The sequence below is a fragment of the Oncorhynchus clarkii genome, chromosome 6 (assembly GCF_045791955.1).
Source record: "Oncorhynchus clarkii lewisi isolate Uvic-CL-2024 chromosome 6, UVic_Ocla_1.0, whole genome shotgun sequence".
NCBI classification, from domain to species: domain Eukaryota; kingdom Metazoa; phylum Chordata; class Actinopteri; order Salmoniformes; family Salmonidae; genus Oncorhynchus; species Oncorhynchus clarkii.
In genome coordinates, this window is record NC_092152.1 from 31,313,559 (window position 1) to 31,338,981 (window position 25,423).

The 25,423-nt window shown below is 39.5% G+C and overlaps 1 protein-coding gene across 1 annotated transcript in view; it reads left to right on the forward strand.

The window, feature by feature from the left end:
• The window catches only part of LOC139412024 (sodium- and chloride-dependent GABA transporter ine-like), a 51,258-nt gene that overhangs the window by 3,038 nt on the left and 22,797 nt on the right, over positions 1 to 25,423 (forward strand). The window contains exon 2 of the mRNA XM_071158807.1: positions 702 to 836. Coding sequence (XP_071014908.1) covers positions 702 to 836 — 135 coding nt within the window. The remainder of the gene's footprint in view (positions 1 to 701; positions 837 to 25,423) is intronic.

The window sequence follows — 25,423 nt, forward strand, 5'->3', positions numbered from 1 at the left end:
GGCACGCATCATTCAAGACTAAGTTTAAGTTGTGTGCAGCGCAATTGACCTACAGGCCGTAGGGAAAACATTTGCACACAAAAAAGGAGGACTTCAGAAGACCGGGAAGTCTCTCTTGTTGGATTTAATTTGATTTCATTGAATTTACCTTGAATATTGCAGCCCATTTGTGTTGGCTATTAGCCAGACAAAATTTGCAGAGTTCAACAATAAATAATGGCTGAATTTATCCTCAAGCCGAATACTTTTTTTTCCTTGTTGTTTGGTTGTGTGTTTCATGTGTCATTTAAAAAAAAGTGTATAAATAGCAGCCAAATACAGTATATAGCTATAGATTGTACACACGCACAACAACTTTCTATACACGCTGGGAGGTAGCGTGAGGACGACTCATGTCATGCAGGTTCAAGTAGCCTATACAGGACAGTTGTATATTAAAATAAAAATATGTATTGGTAGCTGATTAGTATGTTGCATCAGACATTTATTTTACAATCAGCAATGTTTGAATTTCCAACATATGTTATTGCCACCAGCCAGCAATTTGTGACACTGTGTATAGCTTTGTGAAATGTTAGGCTTAACAAACTCCGGCCTTGCGGGGGTCCAGAAAAACTGCAAATTAAACAAGACATTTATTGTTTATCTTGAACACTTCTTGTTTTACTAATCTATTTGGCTCCATATCTCCCTTCGTTTAGGTGCCTTTCTCATTCCTTACTTTCTCATGCTGTTTCTGTGTGGCATCCCCCTTCTCTTCATGGAGTTTGCTATTGGGCAGTACACCCGTCTGGGACCGGTGCATGCTCTAGCCACAATCTGCCCCTTGTTCAAAGGTGAGTATTATCCACAGGCCTATGGTTCCCAAGCCTCACATGTTTAGCCTTTATCCACCATTTTCTGTTGGTTTTAGCCAACCTGGAAGAGTCCAGCAAAGAGACAATGATATTTTAATGAGCACATATGTACAGTAGGCCTACTTGGCACGGGTAAAGGGATTAACATGTGGAGGTTCAGGTTGCTCCTTTGTTCAAAAGGAGAAGGGTTTAATAAACTGTTATCAGGATCCGGTGTTACTCGACAATGTCATATGACTCAAAATTGGCTTTAAACAATAGTCTACATCTTTGTTGACATGTTATTAATTATTTAGACATTACACATGAATAGCCTATTGGGTTTATACTAGGTGTTCGCAGAATAAAATAATAATAGAAGGATTTATGCAAATAACTGCCACTCATAAGTATTTACACTATACCACCCATGCAATCATTTTGCACCATTACTTTCACCTTTAAGTGTTCTTCACTAATTCACTTTTTTTTTCAAAAACAAGGTGCACCCTGTTGTTTAGCTTTAATTTAAGCTCTCCTTCCCACGTTAGAGACTCCTGCCCACGTGCTACAAGTTATAAAAGGAATGGCCTTTGTACAAACAGTCCTTTATAAATAAGATTGTTTCTTAAAAGCTGTGCTTGTTCACAGCTTGTTTTTTTTGTGTGTTTTTTCATCTGTCACATGTTCAGTTTTCATACCTACTGTTCATGGGTAACACTTCATGTGTCATACATAAGCTTTCCAGTACACATAGTGCCTGATGGATTATTTTTAAATGAACTATTTCCAAATATCATTATTAGTATGGACAAAGCCTAAATCATTGTTGTAACTTGTTATGGAGGTTTATCACACATCATAATGTTATACGTTTTCATTTTGTTGTTAACGTTGATCGGAAAGGTTTTTGATGCCACTAGAAATTAAACGTTACCAATAATGTACAAAGTAATATGTAACAGACCCATCCTTATAGACCAACTAAGGAGAAATGGGATGAATTGTATCAAGTAATTCTTTAAAGTTTCAGTTTATTTTGGTTAGATGGGTTTGCACCTGTTATTTTCTGGAGTGAATAAAATCATATTCCTTCTTAACCTCATGTTCAATGTTTTATGTCTCCGGCCCCTCTGAAAAGAACAGGTGCAAATGTGACGCAATACAGAGTAAAATCCACATTTGTGAGAGTTTTTTTCATCCGTGACAATTAACTGTTGGCCAGTCTTCTTTCCATCTAGTTAAATAGTACACTGACATGATGTTTGCCCCATTTTGGCTTCACTTCACAGTGAAAGGAGTGATCCTACAATGTGGGCCTAATTAGTTCAAAAGGAAACCTCTCGTGTGTGTGTACTTATGCCCAGTTTCGTTTGGTATTATAAGGGGATGTGCTGATAAACAGGAATCCAAGTGCACAGGTTAAAAAACATAGAATTAACCTTCCCACTGGGCACAAACTGCCCAAACTATACGTTGACAAACTTAGATTGCACATCACTATACAAATTAAGTGGAAAATAAATTGTATTTGAAAAAAGTAATCAACTGTTTTGAGGGTGACATTTTAACCACATGATTATGTCATCATGGTAATCAAGTTTCTACAAAGACAAACCTTGTATAAAATATGTTAAATCTGTACCTTAAAACAATGTACTGGAGAATTGATTTGTCTACAGCTACCCTCTGGTCTCCTATCAAGGGTTTTAACCAAGCCCAGCCCTGCTTAGCTATGATATTTTTCACTGACTATTACCAATGTGCTATTTTTACAAGGAGTAGGTCTAACAGAGCAAATTAATCATCAATGATGCCATTTAGGCCTATATAACCTTTGCAAAGTCATCAACAGCTATTGTTTGAATTCAACGCAGAATTCAACAAACAAAAGGCCTAGCGAAATGTAATGATATTTAGGGCTCGATTCAATCTAAATATCAGGTATCACTGAAGCGTTACAGATTTCCCAATTTTAAATTTCCAATGGAGCCTACTTACAGTGTCTTCAGAACGTATTCATACCCCTTGACTTATTCCACATTTTTTCTTACAGCCAAATTCTTCATGCTCTGTCAAATTGATTATTGATCATAGCTAGACAACCATTTTCAGGTCTTGCTGTAGATTTAAGTCAGAACTGTAACTCGGCCACTCGGGAACATTCACTGTCTTCTTGGTAAGCAACTCCCGTGTAGATTTGGCCTTGTATTTTGGGTTTCCAGTGTCTGGTGGAAAGCAGACGGAACCAGGTATTTGGTTTCTTTTTTTATCCTGAAAAATTATTACAAGCATGCCCATAACGTGATGCAACCACCACTATGCTTGAAAATATGGAGAGTGGTCCTCAGTAATGTGTTGGATTGGATTTGCCCCCAAACATAACACTTTGTATTCAGGACAAAAAGTCAATTGCTTTGCCACATTTTTTGCAGTATTACATTATTGCCTTGTTGCAAACAGGATGCTTGTTTTTTAATATTTTTATTCTGTACAGGAGTACCTACAATGTTGATCCATCCTCAGTTTTCTCCCTCATGGTGAAATCCCTGAGCGGTTTCCTTTCTCTCCGGCAATTGAGTTAGGAAGGATGCCTGTACTTTTTGTAGTGACTGGGTGTATTGATACGCCATCCAAAGTGTAATTAATAACTTCACCATCCTCAAAGGGATATTCAATGTCTGCTTTTTAATTTAAAAAAAATTAAAAACATCTACCAATAAGTGCCCTTCTCTGCAAGGCATTTGATAACCTCTGTGGTCTTTATGATTGAATCAGTGTTTGACATTCACTGCTTGACTGAGGGACCTTACAATTATCTGTATGTGTGAGGTACAGAGAAGAGGTAGTCATAAAAAAATCATGTTAAACACTATTGCACACAGAGTGAGTCCATACAACTTATTACGTGACTTCTTAAGCACATTTTTACTCCTGAACTTTATGCCTGCCATAATTAAGTGATTGAAAAAGTTATTGACTCAGGACATTTCAGCTTTTAATTTTTAATTAATTTGTATACATTTTGAAAAACATTATTCCACTTTGACATTATGAGGTATTGTATGTAGGCCAGTGACCCCAAAAAATCTAAATGTAATCAATTTTAAATTCAGGCTGTAACACATCAAAATGTGGAAAAAGAAAAGGGATGTGAATACTTTCTGAAGACCCTGAATGCAGCGTTTACTGTGAATGTGGTCTCCGCGAACGAGGGAACATAGCCTTTCAATTCCAATCAACTGAAGTTCAGCATTACAGCGTGATGATGCGTTGATGTCAACACAACCAAATATCAACATTTTGAAGGAGATCCCACCCAGGGATGTACTGTAACTACGCCTTGGATAGTTCCATCTGTGCCACTGACAGTCTGCCGTAATCCAATTTATAAATTATTAATTTGCAGAAAAAATTGAATTAATGTCTTCCTCTCAACCAAACATCTATGTTAAAGAATGTAAAGTGCATTTAAAGTTTGATTTGATTTAGTCCTATTTTTTAACTTAGATTTTTGGTTGAGATGGAGACGTGAATCCAACATATCAGTTATTAATTTGTAGACTAACTGGAATTAAAGCCAGACTAAGTCAGTGGCACTATCCAAGCAGAAGATATTAAAGCCAGATTAAATCATTAAGTCAATGGAACTTTCCAAGCAGAAAATAAATCTCCTTCAAATGTTGATATTTGGTTGCGTTGACGACCAAACCCAATTCAATATCACTTTTAAAATACAATAAATAGCCCATATCAAGTTAGATATGTTAGATTCACGTCTTCAACTCAACCAAAAATACAAGTTAAAGAATGGGATTAAGCCAGTGACTCCGTTAATATTTGGTTGCGTTGTCAACCAAACACAGTTCAATATTACATTTGTAATACAGTAAATACCCTAAAGTTAATCTTAATGTAACGTTCAACCTTTTAAAATGAGTAACACATCCATGGCCACATTTTGAGTTTACTGTAACTGTATACATTCCTTATGTAATCATAAAGCATGCATGTTCAAGATAGCATGCATGTTCAAGATAGCATGCATGTTCAAGATAGCATGCAAAAGTCTGGGGAGATGGTTGCACCATATACTTTTAATGTAGACCAGTGATAACACAATCTGTTATATAAATAAACAAAATATTCTAATTTTAACCTGGTTGTGCTTTTAAATGGTTGAAAGCGCATTGATAGGGTGACAACTAAACCAAAAATATGACATTGTTTTCCCATTGGAATTTGGTTGTGCTTTTTAGATTGTTAAAAGCATAGTGATAACACATTGGAAATCCAACTAACTTTTGGTTGTCTTTTTGAGTGGGTGAATATACACTACCGTTCAAAAGTTTGGGGTCACTTAGAAATGTCCTTATTTTTTAAAGAAAATACATGTTTTTTTGTCCATTTAAAATAACATCAAATTGATCATAAATACAGTGGAAACATTGTGAATGTTGTAAATGACTATTGTAGCTGGAAACGGCTGATTTAAAAAAATATATATTTAATGGAATATCTACATAGGCGTACAGACGCCCATTATCAGCAAACATCACTCCTGTGTTCCAATGGCACGTTGATAAACCTGGATTAGCTTAAATATATTAAAATGCTAATTGATCATTAGAAAACCCCTTTGCAATTATGTTAGCACAGCTAAAAACTGTTGTGCTGATATAAAAAAGTTGAGTATCTGGAGCATCAGCATTTGTGGGTTCGATTACTGGCTCAAAGTGGGAAGAAACAGAGACCTTTATTCTGAAACTCAGTCTATTCTTGTTCTGAGAAATGAAGGCTATTCCATGCGAGAAATTGCCAAGAAACTGAAGGTCTCGTACAATGCTGTGTACTTCTCCCTTCACAGAACAGCGCAAACTGTCTCTAACCAGAATAGAAAGAGTGGGAGGCCCCGGTGCACAACTGAGCAAGAGGGCAAGTACATTAGAGTGTCTGTCTAGTTTGAGAAACAGACGTCTCACAAGTCCTCAACTGGCATCTTCATTAAATAGTACCCTCAAAATACCAGTCTCAACGTCAACAGTGAAGAGGTGACTCCGGGATGCTGGCCTTCTAGGCAGAGTTGAAAAGAAAAAGCCACATCTCAGACTTGCCAATAAAAATAAAAGATTAAGATGAGCAAAAGAACACAGACACTGGACAGAGGAACTCTGTGGACAAAAAAATGTATTTTCTTTCAAAAACAAGGACATTTCTAAGTGACCCCAAACTTTTGAACGGTAGTCTAGGTTGCAATCTCATTGATCAACGTCTCAACCAAATATTACCCAATTATCCACTTAGAAATGACATATTATGCCCAGTGGATTGTCCTTAAATTCAGGTTAAGAAGTTGGGATGGAAGTTAATGTTTGATATATCAACAGTACATTTTATGGCATTGGCATCAGTATCATCCCTTATTAGAACAATGTCAATAGAAGTAACAACAATGCAGTGGTTTTCTTAGAGGGGTAAGTCATTTAAACATGTTGCACAAAAGACCGCTCAAAAGCAGTTTCCTGTTTAGGGTGACAATGTACAAACAAATAAGACCAACCACAAATTGTTTCAGATTAATAAACACAATTTTATTAATAGTGAATAGTAATTAAGCACTACATTTTCAGGTTATACTGTAGTTCCACTTCACTTTGAACTATTTGTCATGATAGAAATTTCATGGTGCATTTTCTGACCATTTAGAATTGTTCATGCAAGTTTGTGGCAAATGACATTTTTCTGTTTCCTTGACACATCCACGCTATGTTATCCAACCTAATTGCTGAATGTGTATTAACAATATTTTATTATATTATTATTTTATGAGCTGACAAACTGTTATTAATGGTAATTACAGGTGCCATGTTTTCCATATTTCTTACACTTGCTTCATAGCAGATAATTGAAGTGAAGTGTTTGTATGTGTTCATAGTAGTTATAGTAGGTTGGCTTCTGTCAAACTATCTTTCACATCTCTTTGATTGATTGAATAGGGGGGTGGGACTTCCGCCATGATTTGAAGGGTCCGTGTCCAGTTGTAATTAAATGAGACGCAAGTGGTTTCACCCATGATTTGGGAGGTTGGTAATTAGGTTTTGTTATGTTTAATTAAGACTCTATAATTAGGTTTGTGTGGGTGTTGTCTGTGATTTAATGTCTGTTTATATCATCTGACGTAATGTTAGGTAGAACTTGAACTGGGAGTCATGATTTATGACTCCAGATGTCAAATCTGGGATTAGGGACTGATTTCTATAGAAGGATGTTTGTACTCACAAAAAGATAGTTACACATATTAACATATGTAACATTTAAAATATTATTACATTTGTAAGATAATTGACGATCTCTTGCCCATATGAATATAATTCTATCCACTGACGCTGCAGACAACAGTTTTCAACAAGTTACATTGGTGATGGAAAATGTCTGATGTTCAAAGATCTACATCATCACACGGGATACAGTAGATCACCCGCATAAGCCTTTGCGAGGGTTAAATCTGCATAAACATAGTTGATTCTGGGTGGTAGATGTAGATGAGTCTGGGTGGTAGATGTAAGTAGGGAGAAACGGGGTGACAGGTTAAAGTGGATATTGTCTGATAGCACCAATTTGATAACCTTAAAGTCTGGTTTCACAGAATTGATTGATGTACTATGAACATATTACATTTAAAATATTATTTGATCAGATTTTTAAGATGACAAAGGATCTCTCACACACAATTATATCCACATTTTTACATCCCATACACTAATACTAGTAGAGGGGGGGTAGACTTTAATTTTGCAGATTGTTGTTACGTCCGTCGTCGGAATGAGACCAAAGCGCAGCGTGGAAAGTGTACATCTAACTTTATTTTAGATGAACACCCAAAACCAACAAAAGATCAATGAACGTAAAGTTCTGCAGGGCTAAACAGCTTCTGTGCAAAAACAAGATCCCACAAACTCAGGTGGAAAACAGGCTGCCTAAATATGATTCCCAATCAGAGACAACGATAGACAGCTGCCTCTGATTGGGAACCAAACCCGGCCAACAAAGAAATAGAAAACTAGAATGCCCACCCAAATCACACCCTGACCTAACCAAATAGAGAATTAAACAGGCTCTCTAAGGTCAGGGCGTGACAATTGTGGCTTCTATCATTTCAATTGTCTGCGTAATTCACAAGCCCCCATGTGTGTATGTATGTATGTATGTATATATATATATATATATATATATATATATATATATATATATATATATATATATACATATACATATACACACACACACTTAGGTTGGAGTCATTAACTAGTTTTTCAACCACTCCACAAATTTCTTGTTCACAAACTATAGTTTTGGTCAGTTAGGACATCTACTTTGTGCATGACACTTAATTTGTCATGACAAACAATTGTTTGCAGACAGATTATTTCACTTATAACTCACTGTATCACAATTCCAGTGGGTCAGACGTTTACATACACTAAATTGACTGTGCCTTTAAACAGCTTGGAAAATGATGGCATGGCTTTAGAAGCCTCTGATAGGCTAATTGACATCATTTGAGTCAATTGGAGGTGTACCTGTGAATGTATTTCAAGGCCTACCTTCAAACTCATTGCCTCTTTGCTTGACATCATGGGAAAATGAAAAGAAATCAGCCAAGAAATCAGCCAAAATTGTAGAACCTCCACATGTCTGGTTCATCATTGGGAGCAATTTCCAAATGCCTGAAGGTACTATGTTCATCTGTACAAACAATAGTACGCAAGTATAAACACCATGTGACTACCCAGCCATCATACCACTCAGGAAAAAGACGCATTCTGTCTCCTAGAGATGAACGTACTTTGGTGCAAAAAGTGCAAATCAATCCCAGAACAACAAGGACATTGTGAAGATGCTGGAGGAAATGGGTACAAAAGTATCTATATCCACAGTAAAACGAGTCCTATATCGACATAACCTGAAAGGCCCCTCAGCAAGGAAGAAGCCACTGCTCCAAAACCACTATAAAATGCCAGGTTACAATTTGTAACTGCATATGGAGACAAAGATTGTACTTTTTGGAGAAATGTCCTCTGGTCTGATGAAACAAAAATAGAACTGCTTGGCCATAATGACCATTGTTATGTTTGGAGGAAATGGGGGAGGCTTGCTAGCCGTAGAACACCATCCCAACCGTGAAGCAAGGCGGTGGCAGCATCATGTTGTGGGGGTGCTTTGCTGCAGGAGGGACTGGTGGACTTCACAAAATAGATGGCATCATGAGGAAAGAAAATTATGTGTATATGTTGAAGCAACATCTCAAGACACCAGTCAGGAAGTTAAACCTTGGTCGCAAATGGGTCTTCCAAATGGAGGCTTAAGGCTTAAGGACAACAAAATCAAGGTATTGGAGTGGCCATCACAAAGCCCTGACCTCAATCCCATATACAATGTGTGGGCAGAACTGAAAAAGCGTGTGTGAGCAAGGAGGCCTACAAACCTGACTCAGTTACACAAGCTCTGTCAGGAGGAATGGGCCAAAATTCACCCAACTTACTGTGGGAAGCTTGTGGAAGGCTAGCCGAAATGTTTGACCCAAGTTAAACAATTTAAAGGCAATGCTACCAAATACTAATTGAGTGTATGTAAACTTCTGACCCACTGGGAATGTGATGAAAGCAATAAAAGCTTAAATAAATAATTCTCTCTACTATTATTCTGACATTTCACATTCTTAAAATAAAGTGGTGAACCTAACTGACCTAAAACAGGGATTTTTTACTAGGATTAAATATCAGGAATTGTGAAAGACTTTAGCCAAATACATTTAAACTCAGTTTATGTAAACTTCCGACTTCAACTATATACATTTTATGTATATATATATATTTATTTTAAATAGCTAACACTTCGATAGCCATAATAAATAGATTTGCTGACAGTGGACATCCTTGTTTTACTCCACTAGACAGTTGTTAATACTTTCTGAGAAGCAGCCATTATTTACTATTTTACACGTAGTGTTACTATACAAAACTTTAACCCATTGTATAAGAGATTGTCCAGGCGTTTATATATAAATTCCAGTCGTACTTTATCAAAGGCCTTGTCAAGGTCGGCTATGAATACCAGACCTGGTTTCTCAAATGTGTTCTATTGTTTCTAGTACTTGTCTTATATTATCTCCAATGTATCGTCCATGTTAAAAGCTGTCTGATTAGGATAAATAATATCCGACAATACCTTTTTTAATTCTTTGCGCTATGCATTTTGCTAGAATTTTGGCATCACAACACTTAAGTGTAAGGGGTCCCCAGTTTTTAGGTGGACTGAATCTTTATATTTAGAACCTGGGTCATGTTTCAGTAATAGTACAATCAGACCTTCTTGCTGAGTATCTGATAATCTACCATTTTTATTGGAGTAGTAATAACATCTTAATAATGGTAGTTTGAGTACATCGAAAAATATTTGTTATGCCTCAACTGGTATACCATCAAGCCCTGGAGTTTTCCCGGACTATAAGACTTTAATTGCATCTAGAAGTTCCTCCTCTGTAATTAGGCCTTCACATGAGTCTTTACCTTAGTTAAGTCCAATATATGTTCTAACACCATATCCAAACCGGCCACGCACCATTGTGCCCAAATTTATTTTTGTCCCCACACACCAAACACGATCACGACACGCAGGTAGAAATATCAAAACAAACTCTGAACCAATTGTTATTTTGGGGAAGGGTTGAAAAGCATTAAACATTTATGGCAATTTAGTTGGCTATCTTGCAGTTGCTAGCTAATTTGTCCTATTAAGATAGCATGCTGTTTCTAGATAATTAGTTCTGGGATATAAATGTTGAGTTGTTATTTTATATGAAATGGACAAGGTCCTCTACTCCGACAATTAATCCACACATGAAACGGTCAACCGAATCGTTTCAAGTCAACTCTCCTCCTTCCAGGCTTTTTCTTCTTTGGACTTTATGTGGCAATTGGCATCTAATTTTCATAGTTACCACGACGACTGACCGAACTCAGTTCATCTTTCAATTACCCACGTGGGTATAACCAATGAGGAGATGGCATGTGGGTATCTGCTTCTATTAACCAATGAGGAGATGGGAGAGGCAGGACTTGCACCGCCTTCAGCGTCACAAATAGAACTGACTTCTACTTAAGCGCTTGGCAACGCACACGCTCGTTGGCGCGTGTGAGCAGTGTTGATTCAATAATTGAATAACATGTAACATGCGATGGGAGCGGTATGGTCAGCATTTTAAGGTAAGCTTTAGTGTAGATTAACTTCTTCCAGCATGAAGTACTGTACCAGTCAAAAGTTTGGACACACCTACTCATTCAATGGTTTTTCTTTATTTTGACTATTTTCTACATTGTAGAATAATAGTGACGACATCAAAACTATGAAATAACACATATGGAATCAAGTAGTAACCAAAAAAGTGTCAAACAAATCAAAATGTATTTTATATTTGTATTTTATATATTTCTTCAAATTGCCACCCTTTGCCTTCATGACAGCTTTGCACACTCTTGGAATTCTCAGCTTCACGAGGAATGCTTTTCCAACAGTCTTGAAGGAGTTCCCACATACAGTGGGGCAAAAAAGTATTTAGTCAGCCACCAATTGTGCAAGTTCTCCCACTTAAAAAGATGAGAGAGGCCTGTAATTTTCATCATAGGTACACTTCAACTATGACAGACAAATTGAGAAAAGAAATTCCAGAAAATCACATTGTAGGATTTTTAATGAATTTATTTGCAAATTATGGTGGAAAATAAGTATTTGGTCACCTACAAACAAGCAAGATTTCTGGCTCTCACAGACCTGTAACTTCTTCTTTAAGAGGCTCCTCTGTCCTCCACTCGTTACCTGTATTAATGGCACCTGTTTGAACTTGTTATCAGTATAAAAGACACCTGTCCACAACCTCAAACAGTCACACTCCAAACTCCACTATGGCCAAGAGCAAAGAGCTGTCAAAAGACACCAGAAACAAAATTGTAGACCTGCACCAGGCTGGGAAGACTGAATCTGCAATAGGTAAGCAGCTTGGTTTGAAGAAATTAACTGTGGGAGCAATTATTAGGAAATGGAAGACATACAAGACCACTGATAATCTCCCTCGATCTGGGGCTCCACGCAAGAACGGTGAGCAAAAATCCCAGAACCACACGGGGGGACCTAGTGAATGACCTGCAGAGAGCTGGGACCAAAGTAACAAAGCCTACCATCAGTAACACACTCCGCCGCCAGGGACTCAAATCCTACAGTGCCAGACGTGTCCCCCTGCTTAAGCCAGTACATGTCCAGACCCGTCTGAAGTTTGCTAGAGAGCATTTGGATGATCCAGAAGAAGATTGGGAGAATGTCATATGATCAGATGAAACCAAAATATAACTTTTTTGAAAAATCTCAACTCGTCGTGTTTGGAGGACAAAGAATGCTGAGTTGCATCCAAAGAACACCATACCTACTGTGAAGCATGGGGGTGGAAACATCATGCTTTGGGGCTGTTTTTCTGCAAAGGGACTAGGACGACTGATCCGTGTAAAGGAAAGAATGAATGGGGCCATGTATCGTGAGATTTTGAGTGAAAACCTCCTTCCATCAGCAAGGGCATTGAAGATGAAACGTGGCTGGGTCTTTCAGCATGACAATGATCCCAAACACACCACCGCCCGGGCAACGAAGGAGTGGCTTCGTAAGAAGCATTTCAAGGTCCTGGAGTGGCCTAGCCAGTCTCCAGATCTCAACCCCATAGAAAATCTTTGGAGGGAGTTGAAAGTCCGTGTTGCCCAGCAACAGCCCCAAAACATCACTGCTCTAGAGGAGATCTGCATGGAGGAATGGGCCAAAATACCAGCAACAGTGTGTGAAAATCTTGTGAAGACTTACAGAAAACGTTTGACCTTGTCATTGCCAACAAAGGGTATGTAACAAAGTATTGAGATAAACTTTTGTTATGGACCAAATACTTATTTTCCACCATCATTTGCAAATTAATTCATTAAAAATCCTACAATGTGATTTTTTGGTGAAAAAAAATCCTCATTTTGTCTGTCATAGTTGAAGTGTACCTATGATGAAAATTACAGGCCTCTCTCATCTTTTTAAGTGGGAGAACTTGCACAATTGGTGGCTGACTAAATACGTTTTTGCCCCACTGTATGCTGAGCACTTGTTGTCTGCTTTTCCTTCACTCTGTGGTCCAACTCATCCCTAACCATCTCAATTGGGTTGAGGTCGAGAGATCGTGGAGGCCAGGTCATCTGATGCATCACTCCATCACTCTCCTTCTTGGTCAAATAGCCCTTACACAGCCAGGAGTTGTGTTGGGTCATTGTCCTGTTGAAAAACAAATGATAGTCCCACTAATCGCAAACCAGATGGGATGGCGTATTGCTGCAGAATTCTGTGGTAGCTGTCACACCCTGAGCTGTTTCACCTGTCTACTGTTTGTCTCCATCACCCTCCAGGTGTCGCCCATTTTCCCCATTATCCCTTGTACATTTATACCTGTTTTCTTTTTGTCTGTTGCCAGTTCGTCTTGTCTCATCAAGCCTACCAGCTGTTTTCTCCCCCGTACTCCTGTTTCTTGTTAGTTCCTGTTTTCTAGTTCTCCCAGTTTTGAGGCTGATAACTCTTATGAACTTATGCTCTGGGTCTTCCTTTCCTGTGACGGTCCTCATGAGAGTCAGTTTCATCATAGCGCTTGATGGTTTTTGTGATTGCACTTGAAAAACTTTCAAAGTTCTTGAAATGTTCCATATTGACTGACCTTCAGGTCTTAAAGTAAAGATGGATTGTTGTTTTTCTTTGCTTATTTGAGCTGTTCTTGCCATAATATGGACTTGGTCTTTTACCAAATAGGGCTATCTTCTCTATTCCACCCCTGCCTTGTCACAACACAACTGATTGGCTCAAATGCATTAAGGAGGAAAGAAATTCCACAAATTTTCTTAACAAGGCACACCTGTTCATTGAAATGCATTCCAGTTGACTACCTCATGAAGCTAGTTGAGAGAATGCCAAGAGTGTGCAAAGCTGTCATCAAGATTCTACTTTGAAGAATCTCAAATATAAAATATATTTTGATTTGATTAACACTTTTCTTTTTGGTTACTACTTGATTCCATATTTGTTATTTCATAGTTTTGATGTCCTCACTATTTTACAATGTAGAAAATAATACAAATAAAGAGGAAAAACCTTGAATGAGTAGGTGTGTCCAAACTTTTGACTGGTACTGTAATTGGTAGCTTGGTAAAATATATGTTCAGAGTACTTTTCTCCTAACACTGACTATATACAGTATATAACATGACTATCTTACAGACCTTCTCAAAGGCCCTCAACCTAGCATACTTACCTACATACCTAATGATATCCACATCGTATCAAAACATTTTTTACATAGATTTTCCATCCCCATCACTAGTAAATTTAAATCTTCACACAAATGGTTGTTGCTAATGTGGTAAAAAAAGTAACGTGTTCATGATGTCATTATGTCTTGTGGTAAAAACTACTGCCATTTAAAGGGGTGGTACACCAACATTTTTACATTTACTTAATTTTATTAACAAAGTGATTCATCCATTGATCCCGATTTACTTACCTTTGCCCAGCATTAGCATCGCTGCTAGTGAAACAATAAGCGTGGTAGGGCCAATGGCAGGATGCTTCAAAAAGCATGCTCAAATCCTCAATGTCACTTCAGGTCAAATGTTATAGCAACCCAAATACCATATCAAGTTGCACATATAGAATATTGGAGGATATTATAGGAAGTCTGGTAAAATAAAAAAAATTCTGAGCGTACACACCAATATGTGTGTACATTCAGAGAATTGTTTCTCTGTATTACCATTCTAACGTATTCATAGCACTAACAGACTTTTATGAGCTGGTTTGACTGGAACTAAATGTATATGTAAAGTAATTTTTTGTTGTTGTACATGGTCATATGATACATGGTATAGAAAAGTACAATCTTAGAAGAGTCACTGATAAAGGGCCCCCTCTACTTCTGGTGGTATGGATTATTCATCTATCATGTCTCCAGAAAATTATATTTTCTCAAATTACTATAAGCAGAATTAGGTGTTTTTGGTTGGTGTCAAAATGACCCCAAATGACTTGATTTGACACAGAAACACTAAACAATGATTTATATTTGTTATGAACAAGCAAAAACTTGTTTTTGATTCATCATTATGGGGTATTGTAATTGACTTAACTAAAGCTAGATTGAAAAGTTGTTCACTACATCCAAACTACTTTGACAAATTATGACATCTAAGTCTGAAATGTCAGAGACTACAAATAGCAAGAACGGATCACTCTGGAGTCCAGTGTAAATTAAGCAGCTCTGATGCCGAAAGATAAAGGACATTCTTTCCTACTTCACCTACTTCACACATTTTATTTTAGCGACAAAAAAAATAGTGTGTAGCTTCAATAGTTACCTACACCGCTACGTGGGGGGAAAAGTCATTAACCACTGAAAACACTACCAAAATTTGAATTTAGTTCAACTACCACCAAGCTATTGCAAACTGTATTTAAATGACCAATATTAGTGTATGGGATGTAAAATAATCCTTAATTGATGAAAACAGATGCATGCAGCATCTGGTGGATACAGTTGTGTGAGAGAGATCCTTTGTGATCACAAATCTGATCTAATAATATTTTAAATGTAATATGTTAAATGTGTGTACACAGACCCTTATATCAATTCTATGTAAACCCAGAATTTGAATTTATCAAATTAGTACCATCCGACAATATCCACTTTAACATGTCACCCACTTTCTCCCCATTTACATCTACCACCCAGACTCACAACCAGGCTACAAGTCGAGACACACCACACCTTAATTACAAACGGGTCTAGAGAGGGCCCGTCTTATCTTAAGGTAACAGTAAATCAACAATGTTTATGCAGATTTAACCCTTGCAAAGGTTTCTTGGGGTGAGCTACTGTATCCCGTGAGTGAAAAGACCATTCCAAAAAGTACCCCAACCTCCCTTATACCAATTTCTCTCCAATTTTTCACCCTACCTCTGTTGGGATAAGTGGTCTATTCACTTGAAGGTTAACAGGGAGCCCTGCGGGATTAAGACCTGTCAATTAATCACTGGCAGGACTGAGTTCCTAACATAAGCTTCACTGATGGCAATGTGAAAGATGTGATGGTCTTTGAATATCTGACATTTTCCATCACCAATGTAACTTCTTGAAAACTGTTGTCTGCAGCATCCGTGGATATAATTATATTCATATGTGCAAGAGATCTTCAATGATCTTACACATTTATTATAATAGTATTTTACATGTTACATATGATAATAGTACCTGACCTGGGAGTCGTGTGCAAATACCCTTCTATAAAAAATCTCTCCCTAATCCCAGATTTGACATCTGTGGTCATAAATCACGACTCCCGGGTCAGGTTCTACCTGACATTATGCCATATGATATGAAAAGACATCAAAAGACATCAATCACAGACAACACCCACACAAACCTAATTCACTCTAACTTATAGTCGTAATTAACATAACTAAACCTAATTACCAATCCCTTCCAAATCCGTCCGCCACAAACCGGATGTTTACAATGGTTGAAACCCCTTGGTTATCTCATTTCATTTACCTAATATGATTACCTCTGGACATGCCCGCCTCATAAATAATGGCAGAAGTCCTGCCTCCTCATCAATCAACAAGGTTTGAAAGATAGTTTGTCAGAAGCCACTCTACAATAACTACTGTTCATCATGGTAAAACATTTTTTTTTACAGAGATTCCCTAGGTTCTGATTTTGTGAAAGCACTCATTTGGCATTTTGCTGGACTGTGGTAGTAGGAACACACGTTATCCTGAGAACTGCCTGTGCCGCCTGCTTGTTTAATCAATTATGTGTATTGTATTGAATAAAACATCTGTCACAAAACCAAATGATTTCAGATGCTGTGTTGATGGCTGAGCCCTTGTACAATTTACATTGTAGCGCCTGAATTAGTTTCTCAAATTCTTTGGCCCATGCTTTCTGGAAGAGATGTTTTGATCAAAATCTACTACGAAACAGTTTTTGAGTTGACACATGTTAAAATTACTAAAGGAGTGAAACGGTGTACATTCTGAACATATAAAAGTAGCAAATTCTAATCTTAATTTGGAATCAAATATGGGTGATTCAACATGTGTTCTTGATATTCACAGATTCACAACATATTGTTTTTATCAGAAAAAAACCTGACACATTTACTTTTGAAACATCAAATAAGCTTATAGGATCAGAATCAGTGGCTCGAAACAAATCCTTTCAAAGTCCTCAGTGTTTTGAGAGAAGATGTTCTATTTCTAGTGTCAACTGCAGGGTACTACTTTCCATCTAAGTTAAAGATTTCAAACTTTCTGCCTGGATCTCGTTCTGCAGTCCAGTAGGGACACTGTTAGATAATACAACTTTCACTATTTAGAGAGTTGAATATGTTTCAAATCATACTGAAGAATTCTGATTGGTTAAATACAAATGCCTTTGAACACCAAATGGCCCCTGACTCTGGTAGTCTGGAAGATTGCACTATTTTTGACCATGGAATGTGTGGATCTTCAGAACACTAGCGGTCACCTAATGCTCCCTCAATGTACAAGGCCCAGCCATCAACAGCCATTGATTATCTTGGGTTTGAATCAATAAGGTATTCTGTCACCTGTTCTAACTTCAGACTTTTCTCCATAGTTTTTATCTCCTCAAAGACAGAGATAGTCTACCCGGTCAAAACTTTTGGGTCCGTCCCTTGATTTATCGCTCATTTCAGCCTGGTAATGGCTCTGTGCTAAGCGAAGGCCAAAAGCAGGTAGTTCTTTCTGTATATATCTTTTTAATTTATATTACTATGCCACACATAGTAACTGTGATATTTCTGTCATCAGTTCTCCCAATCAATTCCCCACAAACTTCTCCTCTGCTCAACCAACACAATTTTCACTCTGGACTAATGCCTACAGTATACTTACTCAGTAGTATATGAATGTGTCATTGTAAAATCCTCTACCCCATTCCTCTCCTGACCCACCATTGTACCTTTTATCTGTGGGTTGTGTTTGTAATGTCATTTTGTAATTCCATAGAGTAATATACAATTTGTCCCTTTTGTGGTTGAGCTTGGATACAGAATGCAGCATATTCCTGTTGACCCCTAATGTGATTCTTTTCCACATCCTATTCCACATGGCCTTGTGGATTTTATCATACACCAAACTCATATTCTCACATTCTATACAACTACGTCTCTCTAGTTTCACAGCAGCTCAAACTGAGCCGACAGTTCTTCCTTTGCTAAATGCTTTCCTATGTCTAAAAACCCACTGGTTTGGGCACACATATTGTATTTTGTTTGTTAGACCAAGATTTGCTTTGTTTTATTTATACTTTGAGCGGCCTCACGTGTACTGTATGTTTTGGCTGATTGTCTCCTTGGTATCCTGGTGTCCCTGAGATGTGTCTTGTAATTCCTCAGAGAGTTTGTCTAAGAAGGCATGACCAAAATTAGATTAATAGTAATACATAGATGAATCTGAAGGTATAAATTCTTTGAGAATTAATTTGAGTTCTTTCCCAGAATAACAAGACAAACACAAGCTCTTTATACATTCTAGATACTTTTGTGTATATAGTGTATGTGGACACCCGTTCAAATGAGTGGATTCGGCAGTTTCAGCCACACCAGTTGCTGATAGATGTATACTATTGATCACACCACCATGCAATCTCCATAGACAAACATTGGCAGTAGAATGCCTTTACTAAAGAGCTCAGTGACATTCAGCGTGCACCATCATATGATGGCACCTTTCCAACAAGTCCGTTCGTCAAATTTCTGTCCTACTGCAGCTGCCCTGGTCAACTGTTAGTGCTGTTATTGTGAAGTGGAAACGTCTAGAAGAAACAACGGCTCAGCCACGAAGTTGTAGGCCACACAAACTCACAGAATGGGACCGCCGAGTGCTGAGGCGTGTAAAAATCGTCTGTCCTCTGTTGCAACACTCACTACAGAGTTTCAAACTGTCTCTTGAAGCAATGTCAGCACAATAACTTGTTTGTTAGGAGCTTCATGAAATGAGTTTCCATGGCCGAGCAGCTGCACAAAAGCCTAAAATCACCATACGCAATGCCAAGCGTCGGCTGAAGTGGTGTAAAGCTCACCGCCATTGTACTCTGGTGCAGTAGAAGCTCGTTCTCTGGAGTGATGAATCACACCACCATCTGGCAGTCTGACCCCAATGCATAGTGCCAACTGTGAAGTTTGGTGGAGGAGGAATAATGGTCTGGTGCTGTTATTAGTTTCAGTGAAGGGAAATCTAAACTTTACAGCATACAATGACATTCTAGACAATTCTGTGCTTCCAACTTTTTGGCAACAGTTTGGGGAATGCCCTTTCCTGTTTCAGCATGACAATGAGGTCCATACAGAAATGGGTTGTTGAGATCGATGTGAAAGAACTTGACTGGCCTGCATAGAGCCCTGACCTCAACCCCATCGAACACCTTTGGGATGAATTGGAACACCGACTGTGAGCCAGGCCTAATCGGCCAACATCAATGCCCCGACCTTAATAATGCTCTTGTGGCTGAATGGAAACAAGTCCCCGCAGAAATGTTCCAACATCTAGTGGAAAGCCTTCCTAGAAGAGTGGAGGCTGTTATAGTACCAAAGGGGGGACCAACTCCATATTAATGCCCATGATTTTAGAATGGGAAGTTCGATGAGCAGCTGTCCACATACTTTTGGTCATGTAGTGTATAATAACTCTAATCAAGATATTTACAATCATAATGAGAGGGATCATGAAAAGGTAGGAAATATATTGAGGTCTCTTGTCTTTCATTCTATCTTAATATTTAAAGATGTGATAGTCTGTTGTCCTTGGCTCTGGTTAGGCCATATGGAGGTGAACAAAGGAAAGTGTGCAGTGTGTCCTCATTTGTTCTGAGTTGAGGGGTTCCTTGGTGGTGGTTTCTTGCTCCTTTCCTCTGAGTTTGGATGGTCCCTCATGGACTGCTCTTTGGGTTTTGTCCCTGCTTGTTCTACCTGATGGCTCTTCCTTTGAGTTGCAGAGGCTGTGCTCTAAATGATCTTATCTTTCTTTCTTTGAAGAAGTTTAGCTTAAATGAAAACTCCATCTGAGACTGTTTAGTGCATGGGCTGTTCCGTCCCAATTTCTATAAATGTACTTTTCCTAACTTATCAGTTTACCAGTTCTTGCCATTTTAAGGCGAAGGTCCTTCCTTGTGGTCAGCCTACTGAAGATGGAGGGTCTTCTCCCTCATCGATGAAGGTCCAGCAGGATAAGAGGCTAAAAGGGGGAGACAGCAGGGTCCTTTTTGTAGTCCTGTGAGGTCACATGGTATTTACCTAGGTGTGAAGGGCCACTTTTCTGACCCTTTGTCTTAGAGAGAGAGTGCGCTTGGAGGAAGGAACTCAGTAGTCCATAACAGTTCAACATTCTAGACAGACAGTAAAAGTATGTTTAGGTCTCCCGAGTGGTGCAGCGGTCTAAGGCACTGCATCTCAGGTCTAGAAGCGTCACTACAGACACCCTGGTTCGTATTCAGGCTGTATCACAACCAGCCGTGATTGGGAGTTCCATAGGGCAGCGCACAATTGGCCCAGCATCGTCTGGGTTTGACCGGTGTAGGCCGTCATTGTAATTAAGAATTTGGTCTTAACTGACTTGCCTAGTTAAATAAAATGTTCATCATTGTTCAACATATGACATTAAAATGACATGTCGCTACAATGGCATGTAAATGCACATTTAAAAAATGCACTCTTAATTCAATCTGGTGGAACCTATTCTTCTTCAACACAATCAGATGACCTATGTGCCTATTTTGTTGTTGGGCATGTCAGGTGAAATCACCAAGACTTATCAGTTTTGCAGGTGCAGTAGCAGAATCTACACAGGGAGACTTGGGTCATGAAAAGGTTAACATTAACACAAAGGGTTAACATTTGAATAATAGGTGTACAAGTAGCATTGCATCAGAAGAGCCTTTGTGTTTCTCAAATCGTAAACTCAGCCAATTGGTTTTCCTTGCTGGCAATATCATCCCACAATATGTTGCAATCTTGCTGTCGTGAAAGATAGAGATCGGCTACTGGACTAAAGAATGTGTTGGCTTTTGAGGTTCCCTAGCTTTAGATGAGTAAACTGAGAATGTATTTGACCTGATTTTACTTAGTTATTTCTTGACAAAATGATAACAGTAACTGTGCTTTTGGAGATCAACCCCTGATCCCTTACAATTCACAATATTATTGTTTTGCAGTACATACAATTAAGCAAATTCCTCTTCAAATATTCCAATGCTTTTGACCACTCCCACAGAATTCTTCCTCGTCTGCAGTATAGCGGCGCTGGGTTGTTATTGAACACTGTAGATGAAACTCATTTTGACAGGGAGAACGCAAACACCATTACGCCACTCTGGGTGTGTTAGGATGAGCCAATAAATTAGCTTGAAGGGAAAGAGCAAACTCGGGGATGGATGACAAAAGAAGAGGCTTATGGTGTACCACGTGTAGTAGTTCCAACTGATCCGGGAGATCAGTGGGGTTAGATTGGGCTCCATCATTGTGTTGATATAGGTGTTTTCCAGCCCACCCCTCCATATTGTCAGCAGCATTCCATAATTCTTTCTCTGCTAACAATGCCAAAATATTTTGTTTTCTTTTGTGAGGCACCAAACATGACCTGACCTTACTCAAGATGGCGCCGTACTGGATGTCCGCCTTTTTGCAAGCTCCGACCCAAATTGTACTTTATTTTCACTAAATGTATCCACTATCATTTCTTTCAATAACTTTGAACATCAAATCGGCAGTTACATACCTCAATTCCGGCTTCAACTTTGACTTCGACTCATCTGCCCTGGGCTCTTTCTGTAATTCCAACACAATGTTCGGGTTACCCAAGAGGAAATTCTGGCATTACAGAGGGAAGAGACATCCTGGAGAGATTAAGGCGAAGGGGAAACCGGCCACCTCTTCCCTGCATTTTTTTACTGGCCTAAAATGATGACCTCAGATCGCGGATTAGCAACCAATGGGACTCTAGAAACTGCAATATTCTCTGCTTTTCTGAAACGTGGCTCTCGGACAAGATGCTATCCAACGCAATGGATTCTCCATTAACCGTGCGGACAGGACAGTGGAGTAAGGGAAATCAAGAGGGGGAGGGGTTTCCCTCTTCATCAACAACAACTGGTTTGCTGACTCGAGCGCGGTAGAAAAGTCGACCCATTGTTCACCTGTCATGGAATACCAGATGGTCAAATGCCAACCCTTCTACCTCCCAGGGGATTTTCAGCTGTTATTGTGATTGTTGTATCCATTCCACTTCAGGACAAGAAAATAACAATGCACTTAACAAACTGTATGAGGCTACAAGCAGGAAAACGTACCTCCATAGGCTGCTTTTCTGGTTGCCGGTGATATTAATTATGCGTCATTAAGACACGTGATACCCAACATCCATCAACACGTCTCCTTCACCACTAGGGGAGATAAAAGACTTAGACCACTGTTATTCTACCCACAAGCAAGCATACAAGGCCCTTCCTCATCCGCAATTCGGAAAATCAGATCATGTATCCGTACTGTTTCCTATTTACAAGCAGAATCTCAAACAGGAAGTACTCGTGACTCGTTCCATTGAGAAATTATCACCCAGAATCAGAGGTTATTCTACAGTACTGATTTGTTAGGGCTGATTGGAATATGTTTTGACTCCACAGATAGCATCAACAAGCTAACCACCTCCGTCACCAGCTTCATTAGGAAATGCATCGACCATGTTGCTTCCCCAATCGAAAGCCCAGGATTAACACTGAGGATGACATTAAACTGGGGCGGCAGGTAGCTTAGTGGTTAGAGCGTTGGACTTGGAACCAGATAGCATCAACAAGCTAACCACCTCCGTCACCAGCTTCATTAGGAAATGCATCGACCATGTTGCTTCCCCAATCGAAAGCCCTGGATTAACACTGAGGATGACATTAAACTGGGGCGGCAGGTAGCTTAGTGGTTAGAGCGTTGGACTTGGAACCGAAAAGTTGCAAGATCGAATCCCCGAGCTGACAAGGTAAAAATCGGTCGTTCTGCCCCTGATCAAGGCAGTTAACCCACTGTTCCTAGGCCGTCATTGAAAATAAGAATTTGTTCTTAACTGACTTGCCTAGTTAAATAAAGGAAAAATAAAGGACATGGCTATCACAGACAACCCTGAGGCTACGGCTCAGGACCGGAATAAGTACAAGAAGAACCGCTATGACCTCCGCAGATTCATCAAACGAGCGAAAGGACAATATAGGGAAAGTGGAATCATAGTACACAGGCTCTGATGCCCGCCACGTGGCAGGGGCTACATTACGGATTACAAAGGAAGACCCAGCCTTGACCTGCCCAAATATGCCTCTCCACCAGACGAACTCAATGCATTTTATGCACGCTTTGGTGTGAGGGCCATCACCGTCCCAATGGACTAGGTGATCTCGTCGACGTGAGTAAGGTCTTTAATCAGGTCAACACCCGTTTAGGCCGTGGAGCCCAACGGTACCCCAGTGTGGGTCCTCAGAGCATGTGCAGAACAGCTGGCAGGCATATTCACTGTAATTTTGAACTCTCCTTGTCCCAGTTTGTAATCCACACATGTTTTAAGATGACCACCATCATTCCTGTTCCCAAGAACTCTTCAGGCTTCATACCACAATGATTACTGCCCTGTAGCACTCAAATCTGTAATCATGAAGTGCTTTGAGAGGCTGGTTATGTCACACATCAACTCCATCTCAGACACCCTAGATCCTCTCCAATGTTCATACCACCCCAACAGATCCATAGATGATGTAATCTCAACTGCACTTCACACGGCCTTCACCCACCATATAATAGGAATACTGTACCTATGTGAGAATGCTGTTCATTGACTACAGCTCAGCGTTCCAACACCATTGTCCCCTCCAAGCTCGTCACCAAGTTTAGGACCCTGGGACTGGACACCTCCCTCTGCAACATGGATCCTGGACTTCCTGACGGTGGTAGTGTAGGCCTGATCACCAGCGATGAGACAGCCTACAGATGAGACAGCCTACAGGGAAGAGGTCAGTGACCTGGCAGTGGTGTGCCGGAACAACAACCTTTCCCTCAACGTTTGTAAGACCATGGAGCTGATCATGGTCTACAGGAAATGATGGGGTGAGCACGCCCCCATCCATATCGATGGGGCTGAGGTGGAGTGGGTCGAGGTCTTCAAGTTCCTCTGTGTCCAAATCCCTGAGGACTTAATGGTCCACACACACCCGCACAGTCATGAAGATTGCGCGACAGCGCCTCTTCCCCCTCAGGAGGTTGAAGAAGTTTGGCATGGGCCCTCAAATCATCAAGTTCTACAGCTATATCATTGAGAGCATCTTGGCTGGCTACATTGCTACTTGGTATGGCAATAGCAGCACCCTCGATTGCATGGTACTACAGAGGGTGGTGTGGACAGCCCACTACATCCAGGACTTCTATATCAGTAGATGTGAAAGGAAGGCCTGGGAAAATCGTTAAATAGACCAGCCACCGCACGGCAGCGGTACCGGTGCATCAAGTCTGACACCAACAGGCTCCTGAACAGTTCCTATCCCCAAGTCATAAGACTGCTAAAAAAGCTAGCCAGATGTCTACATGGACTATCAGAGTTGACCCTTGTGTTTTTAATTTTATTTATATTTTTGCACTGTCTCTATGCACACTCACAGGACCCTACATACACTCACAGGGCCCTACGCACACTGACACTCCAACACACACACACTCACTTCATAATTTGCTTACACACAAACACACACACATAATATGCACATACATTTATACTGACTCTACACCAGGGGTTCCCAAACGTTTTGGGCCCATGACCCCATGTTGATATCTGACAATTCTCGGAACCCCAACAATGTGAAAAAAAATATGTAATTAACAGCCGATGTTTACTTTTTTATTTGGTGCTATGGCAGTCAATTGAAAAACATTCTAACAGTATTTCTGGTTGTCTTCTCAACTCACCATCACATACATTAAAAGTAAGTAGTTGACCGTCAATTGCAAATTAGTCTGACATAATGTATCTTATCTCACCACCACTAATGAGATGGGTGTGCTTGATGCATGTCACGTCGGAGCTTCTCAAAGTCAGGGGGCGTGGTCGACAGTGCGCGCCTCATCTCTGCTGTCACATCCAACCTGGATCAATATTTGGTTTTAATGCAGACGAGAGCTCTGAATCCAGCTTCACACAGATATGAGCTGACAAAGGCTACCATGGGTTTTATGGTGTGGCGCTTTCAAGACAATTGGGAAAAATACGCGGTCAAATCATGACGTCCGTGATCTTCAGGTCGGAAAGTCTGAGCTTTAAAAAGAGGCCCGAGTCTGAATTCTGAGTTGGATGACCTTTTCAAGACGTTTTTTCCTACTCGGAGCTTACATTTTTTTTAGTTTGGCAGGGTATTATTACCTTTG